Source organism: Camellia sinensis, chromosome 1 (assembly GCF_055761805.1).
Source record: "Camellia sinensis isolate YWXY chromosome 1, ASM5576180v1, whole genome shotgun sequence".
Classification (NCBI taxonomy): domain Eukaryota; kingdom Viridiplantae; phylum Streptophyta; class Magnoliopsida; order Ericales; family Theaceae; genus Camellia; species Camellia sinensis.
In genome coordinates this window covers 249,583,166-249,598,638 of record NC_138961.1, presented here as the reverse complement: position 1 = coordinate 249,598,638, position 15,473 = coordinate 249,583,166, and the positions used below count along the sequence as shown (strand labels likewise).

General features: G+C 33.8%; 2 protein-coding genes and 1 long non-coding RNA gene across 5 annotated transcripts; all 3 read right to left on the bottom strand.

Annotated features, from left to right (window-relative positions):
* Positions 1-6,157, bottom strand: LOC114320041 (PQ-loop repeat family protein / transmembrane family protein). Of its 3 annotated transcripts, none has more exons than XM_082925128.1 (9): positions 5,794-6,140; positions 5,563-5,695; positions 4,192-4,281; positions 3,833-3,957; positions 3,406-3,448; positions 1,753-1,870; positions 1,590-1,639; positions 1,239-1,328; positions 1-536 (listed from the first exon to the last, which is right to left on the bottom strand). In XM_082925128.1, the coding sequence occupies exons 1-9, from the start codon at positions 5,910-5,912 to the stop codon at positions 495-497; spliced, it is 810 nt and encodes a 269-aa protein (XP_082781254.1). In that variant the 5' UTR covers positions 5,913-6,140; the 3' UTR covers positions 1-494. The 3 variants fall into 3 exon arrangements, with proteins under 3 accessions (XP_082781254.1, XP_082781261.1, XP_082781246.1); XM_082925135.1 differs by lacking the exon at positions 1-536 and adding an exon at positions 651-791; XM_082925120.1 differs by lacking the exon at positions 1-536 and having other exon boundaries at positions 933-1,328; positions 5,794-6,157.
* Positions 6,158-10,155: 3,998 nt separating this feature from the next.
* LOC145824706 (uncharacterized) lies at positions 10,156-10,666 on the bottom strand. Its single transcript, XR_014366676.1, has 2 exons — positions 10,547-10,666; positions 10,156-10,361 (listed from the first exon to the last, which is right to left on the bottom strand). It is a non-coding gene; the product is annotated as an uncharacterized LOC145824706 (long non-coding RNA).
* A 1,115-nt stretch (positions 10,667-11,781) lies between these two features.
* On the bottom strand, positions 11,782-14,067 carry LOC114320040 (succinate dehydrogenase [ubiquinone] iron-sulfur subunit 2, mitochondrial). The gene is made up of 2 exons (XM_028267131.2): positions 13,301-14,067; positions 11,782-12,142 (listed from the first exon to the last, which is right to left on the bottom strand). Exons 1-2 carry the CDS (start codon positions 13,960-13,962, stop codon positions 11,965-11,967), a joined length of 840 nt encoding a protein of 279 aa, XP_028122932.2. The 5' UTR covers positions 13,963-14,067; the 3' UTR covers positions 11,782-11,964.
* Positions 14,068-15,473: the final 1,406 nt, after the last annotated feature.

The following is a 15,473-nucleotide window of genomic DNA, read 5'->3' as shown; positions in this document are numbered from 1 at the left end:
TAACATCAAATGCCTGAGAACACTGCTTATAAATTTGCATTTATCACAAAGATATTTTATTTTCTTCTAGTATTGAGCCTTGAGAGATGGGTTGAATCTTGCAATGGAGCGAAACCTTGTCAATCTTAAAGTAGAAACGGATGCACAACTTGTTAAACTCCTCATCTTGGGTAAGACTAATGATTTTCTTCTTTGATTGGAGGTACCTCAAGCAACAACTTCCAATGAGATCAATTAATTATATATATGGGGAAGCAAATGCTTCTGCAGACATTCTTGCCAATCAATGAAGCAGCATTTCAGAAAGATTTTTGTTTATCATTTTTCACCTTCTTGTATTTTCAGCACAACTATTTGATGATGCTCGGGGTTTTTTTTTACCCAAGGTTGTTGTAATGTCAACCCTTTCCCTCCCCTCCCCCCCCCCCCCCCCCCCCAAAAAAAAATAAAAAATAAAAAATTTGCATTTAAAACATGGCTCTTCATAGCATGCGTCAACAACAATCCTCGAGATCCCTAGGTTGTTCCTGAGCCACCTACATTCAAATATATGATCAGATCAGATGAAGTAGACGAGAAGTTATTCCTGCACACCACGGCAGCCAATAATTTTTGGATGCAGACTGTTAACAACAACCAACACTGTTCGATTAAATCTGCAACATTTCTTAGCAATTGATGAAACACAATATACATCAAAGGCTCCAATAATGTTTCAGTACACAACTTGGATCACAGTAAGCAAAACAAACCCGCCAAGATCTTCAGTGGCAAAACTCAGAATTACACTCCTGTAATTCACACTGAAAATGCTTAACAAGATAACCCTCTTGCTTTGGCTAATCAATAACTACACTTCTGTAATTGGAGCAACCATTTAAATAAAATTTAAACAACAGTACCAGCCTTAAATTGAGAGAGAGAGAGAGAGCTTCATAGCTAATTTGATCTTTCAATACAACTGGTTCTTGCTAAATGTATTGTTCATAATCACTACAAATTTTCACATTATGATGTACCTTTGTATACAGACGGGGGATTATATAAGAGGGCAAATCAGACGAATTTTTACATGGAATTTTAAATTTTACAATAAAAATATTCAGAGCCAAAATTAATGGCTACACATTTTCTGAATTTGTGTCATTAATTTACAATAAAGATATTCAAAGCCAAAATGGCTACACATTTTCTGAATTTGTGTCATCAGAAGATTTAAGAAGTGGCTCCTGGCTTACCTTATCAGGATTAGGTGTGGTGGTCATTTTCTTGGTCGGATAGAGCACATAATGTTGCAAGATAAATAGTAGGTCGAAGAAGATAGACACCTGCAAATTTTTATTCCACCAAAATCAATGCAGTATAATTACAGTGTGTATAAAATAAATAATCCATACAGTAGTCACTCATCTTGATGCTAAAAAAACTGAACTTCACAATCAATTTATATTCATTTTTGTTTGTCTTCTTCCTTTATTGTGGTTTTATATCTTCCATATTATCCAAAAGTGTTATGACAACAGGATAAGAGTGATGCTTTCATGGGCATAACAAATAGCAATTATGAGAAAGAGGAAAATGCTCCATACCAAAGATAGCAATGTCTTCCCTATATTTCCATAAAAGTTCACCCAGGAATCTGAAACGGAGGAGTCAAATATTTGATTAGGCACAATGTATGATTTCAGATGGGAATATCTTTTTTCTCTGCAAAAGACAATATATAATGAGTTTATGGTATAGATGACAGACTCTGATCAATAGATAGCACAGCCATCTGGCCATAATTTGCCACCCCTCCAAGCAAATCAAGTAAAATGTTGCCAATACTAAATCCAACTGTGCTCTTCCGCCGGAAGTTCATAACCGCCTATAATTCAGAAATAGATAATAAATAAATAAAAATTTACTATCTGAAGAGTGCAAACTTGCAGATTGTTACCTGATATCAAGCATTTAGAAGCAGATTATAAGTAGACAAAATTAAGACATGGAAAATATGTTCTCAAATTGCATCAAAGCCATTCTAGCATATCCTTAGAAATCAGATCAAGAAAAAACAGTCTCACACACAAAAGGAACTATGTTAAATATGATGCCACAGAAATCATGGCAACTTCCAAGTCAAGCAGAAACACTGTGAACTATTGATAGAGTTTATATCTCCCATTATCTTAGTTAACACTAAGCAAGAGAGCAATTAAAAATGATAATATCAACAACAAAAAATTTTCTCTCTTAGCTGAACCATTTATAAGAGACTTCTGCTCACTAACACAGAGGTAAGGTACGTGTATTCAGTGGATAGTTGCTTCGGCGTCACTAGCTATCTATTTAAATATCAAATCTGAATTCAAATGGTAGTTTTATGGTAAAAAAATATAAATATGTTGAGCAATCAAAAATATGTCCAGACTCCAGAGAATGAGTTTAGTGAGGATGAAGATGTTGGCAATAAATGACTGGCAAGATTAGATAGAACTTGGACCAGGAAATGAGCATTATCTATGAAACTAATGGGTGCCAAAAGGGGGAGTGAGGGGAGAAAAAAGGATGGTTAATTATTAACAAGATTCATGGAGCAAGATGTAAATATTTAAGAAAAAGCTTTACATGTTGTGTGCCTATTCTGCATTTGCAACTCACTCACATTTGCAGTAGGATTGAATTATTTAGAAAATTGGTAAGCCACATGAGATTGAGCTTTGCAATCTCAGGAATGACTACAAACATTCCTACAAGAACCAACTGAAGGATGTGTATAACAGCATAACTGATGTGCAGCAGACTACCATCGCAGAGTTAGGTTAATTTAGCTCAATCAGTTGATATTTTCAACAAGAAGGGCACAAATAACCACATTGATGGGGAAACAGTAAGAGAGCACAGTTACAGCTGAAATTAAGGCCGTGATTCTGGTCAAGTGAGTAGCCGGTTATTGGTCTAACAGGAAGGCAGTTTCATGTGTAATTCCATAAACTGCTAATCTGTGCAACTACTTTGCCACATTATCTAAGAGCTATCCTCACTTAAAAGACTTATCTTTTATATAGTTACTAGTTAGATAGCATTCTCAGTTCCCACACAGACCCACTACATTGGGTAGCAAAACTGCGCTTGGTGGAGGGGGTGCAACAAGTATGAAATTCAAATCTGCAGGAAGCTTAGGTGACTACCCCCTTCAGCAACCCCTCATCACCAAAAATTTGAAGAAAAAAAATGAATAGATTATTAATTGGATTACTAATGGGATAACTGGATAAAAAATGAATAAATACAGCTTGTGCTCAGATGGAATCCCCCAGAGAGGGCAATGTTTATGATGTGTGTGGCAACACTTTCTGCCATCAATTAGTAATAATTTTCCTCTAGCATAAATATAACTCAAATGGGAAGTGATTGAACCTGAGGAATATATTTGACGACTGTCATAGTGACCTGCAGTGTGCTGCAACACAATTGAAATTATACAATGTCAGACAGTAATTTTGTACTGGTTAACATGTAATCAAACTTTAGAACAATGTGTGATGATCAAGAGAACAACCCTATGAGAATTGTGAATCAAATTGACTTGAGAATCATATAGTGATCCAAAAACACTTAAATGTGACCAGTTTTAAGCACTATAACAGTGGTCCTGTTGCATGTAATCATGAATACCCACAACAATATCTTCCTTTCTAACCAATCACATAAAGATTGATATCCAAGGCTAAAAACTTGATCATAGCCAAAAGGTTTCTTGATATTATTCATTATTGTTATTTCTATATTTTGCCTACCAGGGGGAGTGAGAAAATGCAGGAGTGAATACAAATGAATATCTTACTTAAAACAGGAGACTAGCCAAAGCCAGGAATGGCTCGGCAAAGCTACGAACACACAAACTGCAGCAGCTAACCACACAACAGAAACAATTGCAATACAAGTCTTTGAGACCTTCTGATTTCCACGCTGTACAAAACATCAATACAAGTATGATATTAATGCATATGTCAATATCTTCAATCCATAACTTGTAAGAAATTAAGGTACTATTTGGCTAAAAATTTGGAAGTAATCATTTCATTTATCGAAAAAAAATGAAAATACTCATTTTGTTAAAACCAAACCAAAACTTCTGCTTTCCAAACTAAAGTAAAATATCCAAACAAGGCCAAAACTAGTTAAGATGAATGAACTACTTACATCATAAATTGCAATTTGGAACAAGGTAAATGCGGTGACTAGAACAGCATGTGTCGAGAAAGCTACATCGTTGGCAGCTACGGGTATCATCTACAATAGGAATGACAAGGATATAAATTTTGATAACACAAAACCTTCTTAAACTTGTATGATTCAAGTTAAACCCTTTGTACAAGACAATTGGGCGGAACAATATTTTTCTCCGCAAACAAAAAGAACAAGATAGTGTGTAGCATCAAACAGTTCTGTCAATGTAATTAGACCAATATTCCAATCGAAGTTAAGATTATTCCATTGCAAAGCCTAATGCAACTACAGACAGAAGTAGTCACAAAAACCAGAAACGTAGGAACTTGTTTGGCTTTAATTAATTGAACTCACATTGCTTCACTGACAACCCAAGAAACTAGAATGATTTTTTCCATTTTTTTTTACCATATCCAGCAAGAAGCTATCATCACAAATATGTCAAAAACATATAATTTAGGCTATGGGCCATTTAATCACCACCTAAACATATCAAATTAAAATTTGATGAAAATTTTGGTGAAAATGAGATCATTCATCAAACTTGTATCAAATCAAGTTTTCACCAAATATTCATCAAATCTTTCACCGAATTTCCAACACAACCCTTTTTCCACCTTAGTTTGATGAAATTGTTAAAAGACGAAGAATTGGACTTTTCTTTTCTGTTTTTTCACCTGAATTGGTTAAGGACATTTTTGTGATAGGATATGTATTTTTAAAAGATTTGATTAAAATTTTGATTACCATTGAACAGAGCTATATCAAATCAAACTTTTGGTCTAAATTCAGAACAAATTTGATATATAAAAAAAAAGTTGAAGTGTTGGAGATGCTCTAATGGCCTAAGTTTCTTCAGGTTTCCCAATTTGTAGTGGAGTCTTTGAAAATCATTGCATCCAAATTTGGTTAAGGGATTTGGAAAAGGGGAAAAAAAAAAAAGTACATAAAATTAGGTGAAATATACATATATTTTATTCATAATTTCAACTACATTTTTCCTTTCCCTTTCTAACTTCCTTCTCAAATTCTCCAACCAAACATAGCGTAAAAGTCCAAAACCAATATTGCCCACTCACAATATATTCACACGTAACATGATTCTTTATAGGAAAAAGTTTTGTCCGGAAAAAAAAAATAAATAAATAAAAATGATCTGATTTGATAACCCGCCAAAATTTGGCTAGAAACCATTCTTTTTAGAAAAACAGTGATATAAAATTCAGTAAGCATTATTTACTATTGTCAGCGTTTTCTCAGGAAACAAACACAAACACACAAAAATATACACAAATATAGATAGACAGACAGATGTACATAATAATAATAATGAGGAGTAGAAACCTGGTCGAGTCCATATTTCTGGCGGTACTGATCCTGAACAACAGAGCTAAAGAAGAGGGAAGCATTGTATATGAGATATGAAGAGTGCTTCGTCAAATTCAGCACCACAAAATCAAAATTCAGTCCTACCACACTGCGTTTTTGCCCCCAAAAAAACAAGAAGAAAAAGAAAACAATTTTAGAGACTAATCTATGGAGAAAATTGAGAGAAGAGAAAGTGAATCGGGTGACCTTTTCCTTCGGAAATTCATGATGATTTGGGGATAAAAACTGATGGACCAAGCCACGAAAGCAGACCATCCCAACACGTTCGATAGAACTTCCAGTTGAACAGAATTCCACGACGCCATTTCTTACTCTCTCTCTCTCTGTCTCTCTTCTGTGTGTGAACCGAAAGTGGAATCTTTCGGTATTCGCCGGATTCTGATAAGGTGAAGTCTCTTCTTCTTCGGAGATTTATAGATTGTGGAGATGTTGATCTGCTCTCCGGTTAGGGATTGTACGGTGAGTTGTAATGACCAATGATATACGGAGAAGTAGGGGAAAAGTTACAGACATAAAGGCGACTTGTACTGAAAACGAAATTTAGGCCCATATTCGGTGTCAAAACTGAATGTAGTGTTTTTTAAAATTTTTTGAGAAAAATTCTCTACAAATAAATTTTTAATCAAAAGTAATCAAACCAAACAAATTTTCTCAAAATTTTTTTCTAAAATTTGTTTAGTTTACAAGTTTTTCAAACAAATCTTTCTCTCACACACATCAAATCAATCACTTTTTTCAAAACTCTCTCTCAAAATAATTTTCCAAAACATCTTTTGAAAAAAATCAAACCAAATAACTTTTCATATTTTTTATCTCTCATCTTCCAAACTTAAACCAAACATACCCTTCGTATTTTTGGGTATGTTAGACCATTTCAGTTATTTTAAACTGAAATATATATATATATATATATATATATACATACTAGTTTAAAAAGGATCGTTTAAGGCATAAGCTAATATTACAATATGTTTAAATTTAATATTTTAATATTTTTTAAAAATAAGAATATAAAATTGAAATTTTATTACCATATTATTTTGGGTGAATTTATGAGTTTTTAACATTTATTCTGAATTTATAAAAAAAATTATGGTGTATACTTTTTCTCAATAGATAAATATAAAATAAATACTAAGATAATTTTCTCATATAAAAAAAATTACTAAAATAATTCACTGAACTAATAAAGAAGTAGAAGAAAATACATATATATACAAATGATTAATTTTATTAATACATAAATCATACTCGCATAACAAAAGACTAATTTTTTTAATAAGTAAATTATTAAATAAAAATATTTTTCAATTAACCATTTTGTTAATAAATAAATCATTAAATAAATTAACAGTTTTTAATTATATGAGAAATTTTTTTCAATAATCAATTTTGATAATTTATAGGACCGATTCATATTTTAAACAAACTTTATGGGTGTATTTATTATTTGTTAAAAATAAAATATTTATGTTTTATAATTGACCAAGAATGTTTGCGTAATTACGAAAAAAATCTGTTTCATAATTAACCAAGAATGTTCACGTAATTGCATAAAATGTTGAATAATTGACCAAGAATGTTTGCGTAATTACGAAAAAATCTTTATTCAACATATAAGTCACCATTAGTAAATTATTCAAAATGAAATGACAAAAGAAAAGATAAACCTTAAGCAGATAAGCGATTCTTATATATAATTATGCCTCCGTTTGGGAAGTGAGTTGGCTTTTTGACTTTTTGGCTTTTTTGGCTATTTTAGCCTGGGCTTAAAAGCTTGGTTTGGGAAGGGCTTTTTGGCTTTTTGACTTTTTTGAGTTTTTTTGTGAGAGAATAATGTAATGATTATGGGTTGGATGTGGTGTTTTGTTTGTTATGGCTAAAATAACATATTTTGTTTTTTGTGGCTAAAATAGCCAAAAAAGCCTGCAAACCCACTTGCCAAACATAGGCTATATATAGATATCTCAAAACTAAAAATTAATTTTCATTCATCTTATGAAAAAAAAATTCTTTTTTATTGATGACGGCTTAATAAAAATAAAGTTTCTTCTTAATATTTAGTCTAAAATCATCTATAAAGGAAGATAGCAAATTTGAGTTACACATTTGAATTTTTTCAAATTTAAAATTTAAGAACTTGATGAGCTAATAAATTTTACTATGAGTTTCATTTCAATTATTCGAATTATTTATTTTTAAGACCATAAATATATATCATTCATTATATAAAAAAATATATAGACATAGTTTTTTTAATTTTAGCAGCTTAAACTTGGCTTGGCATAGGAAGACAAATTATAGTAACTTGTGATGGGGATGGCCAAGGCCAATTAATGAGCCCAGGACAAACTAATTAAGGTGCGCTGAGCCTTCGATTATCCATTTTGATTGAAAATAAATTTATTTTAACTGCCTATGGATGTAAAATAAAAACACAAAGTACAAAATTAATTTAAAAATTTTAATTTATTTTTATGAATTTTGCTAGCACTGCTCATCGAGAATTTGTTAAAAACTAAATAAATTTAATATATTTATTTACATTTTTAAATATTTCTAACAGAAAAGTCAGGTGATCCTGATTGATTACTAATAAATTTAATTTAGAAAAGTCAGACAAAAAGAAAAAAAAAAAAAAAGTTGAATAAAGGAGAAATAAATTACATGTCATGTTTGTCCGTATTCAACACCGAAGCAGCCACACGAATCTAGACTTGATTTCAGCTATATTCAATTCATAATTCCCTTTTGTCATATCATATGATTCCGAACAGTTGAGCAGGCCCGGCCCTGAGGCTTGGGCCCAATTTTCGGAATTTACAATTAATAATAACTTTTATAGTATTAATGGGCTTATGAACAACAAAGATAATGGGCTTAAAAATAATTAAGATCTAGTTCAACTAATTTAAGTTTACAGTTTAAAACTACAGGATCCTTGCAGATTATGCAAGTTTAATTAACAAATAAAATTTTAAATTTTTTTTATATGTAAATTAGGTGATTTTTTTTCTTGTTGTAAACTGAAGTTTGTTAAATTATAAAGTAATAAGATTATAATTTTATTCTTCTGAATTATTGTTATAATTTTTTAATGTCTTGATATGTGTAAATAAATTTTAGTATATAATAATTTTAACAGTTATATATGCAAGTCAAAAATTAAGGTCGACCCTGGGTTTATGGCTTACAGTAGCGGTCGACCCTCCTTTCAGTGGATTAGGGCTTGGGAGCCCATAAAATCAATCGGGCTAATTGTTAAATAATTGTAAACGGGCTAAAAATCGAAGCTGCCTTCCTCTATAATAATAGGTCCGCAGGCTGAATAACCTATATAATGAGTTGAGCCCAAGCCCAACAAATCCATTACCGTCGAGTCTGTAACTGTTCTGTGGTTGCGGAGAAACATTTTTTGATCTGCGTGTGTTGTGCGCAGCAAAAGGCCACTTCTGTTATGAGAAAAACCACTGGATTCAATTCAATAAACCCTTTAGTACCTTTGAGTATAATTTTGTGCTTTTGTTGTAAATTTCGGATTTTTTTTTTCCTTCAAATTTTCCAATATTGATTTGCTATTTTTGTGTGTGTCTGTATATGTGTTAGTAACAAACAGATTGAATCAGACCATTTACAATGCCTTTATGATGAAACTTGAAAGAGTTCCACTCAATTGGGCCAAGATAACTGAACATCTGATTAAGATGTTCCGTCAAGATTTTAGTCTTCTCTCCTTTGTATGCAAACTTAATAACTTTAAGAGGTTAATTTTCTCTGTTCCATTGATATCTTTCTCTAGAAAACTGATGACTGTGAATTGGCAGAAATTGGTTCTATTGGAATCTTCCGAGGAAGATTGCAGATTGAGGAGGCCATTGGGTTGATTAGACTTGAAGATGATTTGCAGGTGCTTGTTGCTGTTAGTAACCCTGCTCTCTCCTTCTATTTGTTTGTTTCTTGGACATAAAAACTTGCGTGGAGGTGTGCTATCTGTCAAAAATTCAAGTTTTCATGTACCATATTGGGACGTCTTCTTTTGAGTTGAGTCAGTTCCCTTTAGTTTTAAGTGTTTTCTTGAATTTTTGGTGCAGTTCGTCTGATGGGGTCTGGTTGAAGGTGGTCATGCTGTCAATATTGTTGATCTTTAGGTACAAATCTCAACTATATTGCTTGGACTTTCTAGGAGGCCTTGAAATCTGTATATTTTTCACGTTTGTTCAAGTAATAACGTGATAGATCTAGCTTTTTTCCTTGCTTTAATTTGGTGTTTTTTAGTTTTATAGCATTTCTTCTCATGTGACGCTTGCCAATTTTGTGATAACTTGTGGTGGATATATCATAAATGTAGATGACATCAATCGAAGCATTAGTCTTAAAACTTGGATATACTAAAAACCCTTCTTCTACTGGATGGTAAAGAGAAATGCAAAGATGGATATTTGAAATGCCATGATATAGATACATTATACTCATCACTATTGTCGTCCTAGAACTTACTGCATAGAACTGAATATATATGTAAAGAAAAAAATTTGAGGAAAGAAAGAAAAACCTTACACATTTATTTGAGGGGGAAAAAAAAGTTACATGAATTACAATTGAAATTAAGCTCCAAGGTACCCCTAAATGTATAGGAAACAATACATACCTGCAGCCTTCAGGTCAATCTCCCTCTTCGCAGCATCGTATGCAAATAGGTGGCTGTTTCTTGATATCACAGTAACAACAAGCTATGTCGCAGTTATTGCTGCATCCTACCACAACACAAGAACATCATCATTATCAGTTTTAACCTTGTGATTTTTTTTTAAAAAAAATAATAATTTCTTTTTCCTTTCCTAATCTGCATTAGTTTTCTCCAAATATGTTGGGTACATTTTAAAAGTTTTGGACAATTAAATTTTATGGTTGAATCTGAAACGGGTTTTGTTCTTGTCACCTGTTACAGTGATGTATTGTGGTGGTTCAAGAGTTTGAGGGTTTATAAGAATTGGGATGCGAGTGCTTGCTTGAACAACACCGATCCTAACACGAACAAAAATTGTAGAAACCAAACAACAAGCTACTACTTGTAACAACTTCATCCTACCAATATGCACTTAATGGGATAGATGCTTTGTTGGTGTACATCTCTCATTCCTGTTGGTTTATATATATAAGGGTCTTCTTCACAGTTGAGAAAATCCAACCCATTTGATGTGATTCTGAAAACAATAGATATCTGCTTTATGTATGCATTTGTGGTCCTTATGCTGTGTTTGGTTGGGGGATTTGGAGAGGGATTTGGAAAAAGAAAAGGAAAAGGTGTGTGAAACTATGTGAAATATAGGTATGATTTATTCACATTTCACCTACCTTTTCCATTTCTCTTTCCAAATCTCTCCCCAAATCTCCCAACCAAACACAGCATTTAGGGTTAGAATTTCCAATAATTGTGTGAAGGAATCATCCATTGAGTGTGTGAATATAAGATTTATATACAGATAGTTTCAACATTCTCTTACATCATGCAGGGCATAAATAAAAGGTTCATACCAAGTATATGAGTATGCTGATTTTGTGGGCCCAATGAAGGGGTAGCTTGTAAATACACCCACTATATGCATTGTAAATCTATTTTCCCTACACTCACTACCGCTATATGCATTGTAAATCTGGTACCTTATTGGTGGATGTATTTAGAAGCTCCCCAATGAAGCGTGCTCCCAAATATTTGACCCTAGGAATCATTGGATATCACTCTCTCCCAAATTTTAATTTTCAATGAGTTTTTATCAACTAATTTGAAGATTTCGTCTTACACTCCCACAATATGGGAAGCGAAAGCATAGAGCAAGCAACATGCAAATTGATGTTCCTGCATCTTCATAACACTTTCCTGTGATCTAAGTCACAGAAACAACTTTAAGGTCTAAACAAAGAACCGTCAGACTAATACTACAATCAGTCCTACTATCTTCCATAAATAGCTGTAGTCAGACATTCTTCTCAAGATGTTTATGTTCGTATCATTACAATGTCCAATTGCTATTTTTTTTTTTTTTCTCTTTTCTTTTTTCTTTTTCACAAATGCCTCCACAAATCCAAGACCATAATCTTCATTTTTTTTTTACGACTACAGGCTGATCATACTGCATATATTGTCAATGAAAGTAGATTAAAACACAATCCAAGTGACAATAGAATAAGGCACTTGTATGAAAAATTATTCAAAACAAAGGACCATGGTCCCAAAAAAGTACAATAAAGATCCGAAGAATGGATTATAACAATCAGTACACACATTATTCACTTGAACAAATAATAGCTCTTCACATTAATCCCTGGATAAGAGATTAATGCACATCATCACACGTCTTAGATACCCTTTGCAAGCTGAAGCTGTTTGATGTTTGTAATTTGCTTTCCAGGATTCAGACCTTTTGGGCAAGCACGGGCACAATTCAATATTGTATGGCAGCGGTATAGCTTAAACTCGTCGCATATTGCGTCAAGGCGCTCTGTTGTGTATTCATCACGGCTGTCCATTATCCACCTGCACATACCAACAAAAATTCAAGCATAAGATGAACATCATACCAGCAGCATTTAAAAACAATAACATCTCTCAGCCATCAACAAAATAAATTTCCATTTTTAAATGGCCTTGCAATTTCAATAACAGCATGAAAATACAATTCAAGAGAACTGTGCTTGAGATAGAAAGGAACATAACAGGTTATAAGAATGAGTGCAACTCTTGAATGAAATAGAAGCCACTAAAGTGAACCATTGAACTGAACAATATATGTAATAGAGAAATTAAAATTTTAGTTCCATTAAGCACAGTGCAGTTGAACTCCACTATATAAACAAAAGAGATGAAATGAATTTCACTTCATCCATGCAGTACACCTCTGTAGACTTGAATTTCCTAATTTCATATGATACTATAAGAACTTCAACTAGTTTCCCAAACTTTTGATTTTGTACACTGCTTTGATGAATGTGTATCTGGTATTGATGCAATCAAGGTCCACATGGTAGACCATCATATTCACCACCTTATGTGACCATGTCAAGCGAAAGGGGGATCGCATGAAGGTTTCATTGCAACAAGCAAGCACCACTTCTAATAAGGTTTGCAAACTTCCACATGTTTCCATAGTTGCATTGATCATCACTCTAGTCTTGAACTACTAAAAATCTAATTATTCTCGTATTGTAAATCACTCTCATCTTGACTACAATTTTCCATTCCCCACCCTAAACTTACACATGTATAACGAGTAACAACATACTCCTACTAAGTAGCACCTAAAATGCACTGAATAATAACTAGCATAATTTACCATTTAGGTTCTGATAAATCATTCCAAGAATCTTTCTTGAACCTAAAAAAGCAATCATTTTCGCAGTCTCGCTCTATAAATCAATAATATTTCACTACAATCCTTCATTCCCTACCTTTACTTGATATATTTAACAGGTGCTAACATACACTTAAAATACAAATCAATTGGATGAAGACACACCAAAGGTCAAGTTTCTTTTATTAAAAAAACAATAACTACTAATTAGACCAATTTTCTTTCAAGAAGTAAGTGTAAACAACTTTTGGGGATTCAACAATGTTTACATACCCTTCTTGAATTTCATCACTTGGATGCTTTACAATATAAAAAGTTAGGGATTTGAAGATTGAAAACATTACCGATTAGCATGGAGAAGAGCTGCAGGACCAAGATAAGATTCAGGGTTCCACCAGTAGCTGGGGCATGATGTGCTACAGCAGGCGCACAATATACATTCATACATCCCATCAAGCTTTTCCCTATCTTTCTTGCTCTGCGGAACCTCCTTCCCAGGCACCGGAGGCGGGTTCTTCCGCTTCAACCATGGCTCAATACTCTTATACTGGTTATAGAAATTAGTCATATCCACGACCAAATCCTTGATCACGAACATGTGGGGCAAAGGCGTGATCGTCGACGACGACCCAGATTCGATCTTGGTGAGGCAAGCCAAGCCATTACAGCCGTCGATGTTCATCGCGCAGGATCCACAGATTCCCTCGCGGCAAGATCTCCGGAAGGTGAGGGTAGGGTCGAACTCGTTCTTGATCTTGATGAGGGCGTCGAGGACCATTGGACCACAGTCCTTGAGGTCGATCTGGTAGTCCTGGAGCTCCGGCTTCTTCGGGTTGTCGGGGCTCCACCGGTAGATTTGGAAGGTCTTGAGGTTGGAGACAGGTCGAGCTTTCTGTTCGACCTGTTGGGCTTGGGCTTCCGAAGCGTGTGCTCGAATACATCCTAGCTTCGCAGCAGACGAATTGTGAACCCTAGAAATCGCTCTCCGGACCAAACCAGTCGCCATAGCTGCTATGCGATGCTTACTCTGAGAGAGAGTGTGGTTGTGTTGAAAAGACGGAAAAGGGCTAATATGTATGGAAAAAAAAAAGATTGGGGACTCTTTATTCTAATTCTAGAGTCGTGCTGGGTAGCTCGAAATCAGCTACCCCGAATCTTTTTAATTTTTTTTTTTTTGTTTTTTTAGAAGCAGAGAAGGAGGAGTGCAGGGGGGAGGGAGAGGGGACTGAAGGGGGCCTTTTAGAAGTAGAGAAGGAGAAGAAGAGGAGGAGGAAGGAGGGAAGAGGAGGAGGAAGGAGGGGACTGCGACAGCGGGGCTGCGACGGCAGGGCAGGGCTGCGACGACGATTGGCGGCTGGGCGACGATTGGCGACTGGGCATCGGCGATCGACGATCGTCTTCTCTCTCTCTCTCTCTCTCTCTCTTTCTCTCTTCCCCTCCCCTCCCCTCTGCTTCTCTCCCTCTCCCTCTCTCTCTCCCTATTTCAGTCGAAAATGGAGAAAGAAGAAAAAAAAAAAAAAAATCCCCAAAACGACATCGTTTTGGGGATTAGGGAGGGCCGAATTCGAGCTCTCAAACATTATTCTTATTCTAATAGTTCTAATTGATTGATCCGTGGATTTTATGAGATGAATGTTTTGATTTTGATTTTTTTTATTTTTTATGTCATTAGTACTTTTTTAAATCTATTAAATTAGAAAAACATGTCATTTTCGAAATATGTTACTAGATTGACTACTATGTGGTGCCCAATGGTATCCTAATAGAGAGAAAGTTATTGATTGGTTTAGAACAGTATCGGATGATGTTTTATATTTATTGTGATTAGTGAAAGAATTTTGTAGTGAATTATTTGAGAATGGTAATAATATTAAATTTTTTATTAAATAAATTATTAAATGTCTCATATAAATGTAGACTCTGCAGTTGAGACCTATAAATTTATGTTGAGTAATTAAAAAATATAAAAGATCATAATAAATTATGATTAGTATAAGATATGATCACATGAGTCGATTAATAATTTTTTATCACTATGGGGCTGAATTGGGTAATAATGGTGATGATATAAGGGTATGTTTGGAATTTTGTATTTTAGTCTTTGCTGCGAATGTGGGGAAGTGTGACTGCGTTGTGATGACGTGGCTTGGTTTGGGCCGTTAGGAAAATTGGTAACGTGGCGTGCTCGTGGAGCACTCGTTATCATCTTCGCCGTTAACCGTCACAGTCACCGTCATATAAATTAGTTAATGCTTATGAGGTAAACTTGTGCACGTATATCCCGTTCAAAAAAAAAAAAAAAAAAAACTTGTGCACGTATATAAACACTTGTGCACTTTTTACGTTCAGAAAAATGGCCCATTTTTGTATTATAAATTTCTGTTGAAAAATTGATTACACTTTATTTTTTATTTTATACATATTTCTTAAATTTTAGTTTTTATTTTATAATTTTTTTTTATAAAGTCCAGATTTTAGCATAGCTTTGAAAAAAATTATACTATATCTATTATATAA

Bases quoted from the DNA above. Each gene is read 5' to 3' on its own strand.
- LOC114320041 (XM_082925120.1), bottom strand. From the start codon at position 5,912: ATGGCGTCGTGGAATTCTGTTCAACTGGAAGTTCTATCGAACGTGTTG. The intron at 3,958-4,191 runs GTAAGTAGTTCA...TGTTTTGTACAG, and splicing joins TCCAAATTGCAATTTATGAT to CGTGGAAATCAGAAGGTCTC. The intron at 1,640-1,752 runs GTCTGTCATCTA...CCTCCGTTTCAG, and splicing joins TGTGCTATCTATTGATCAGA to ATTCCTGGGTGAACTTTTAT.
- LOC114320040 (XM_028267131.2), bottom strand. From the start codon at position 13,962: ATGGCGACTGGTTTGGTCCGGAGAGCGATTTCTAGGGTTCACAATTCG. The intron at 12,143-13,300 runs GTAATGTTTTCA...TGGTATGTGCAG, and splicing joins GCTCTTCTCCATGCTAATCG to GTGGATAATGGACAGCCGTG.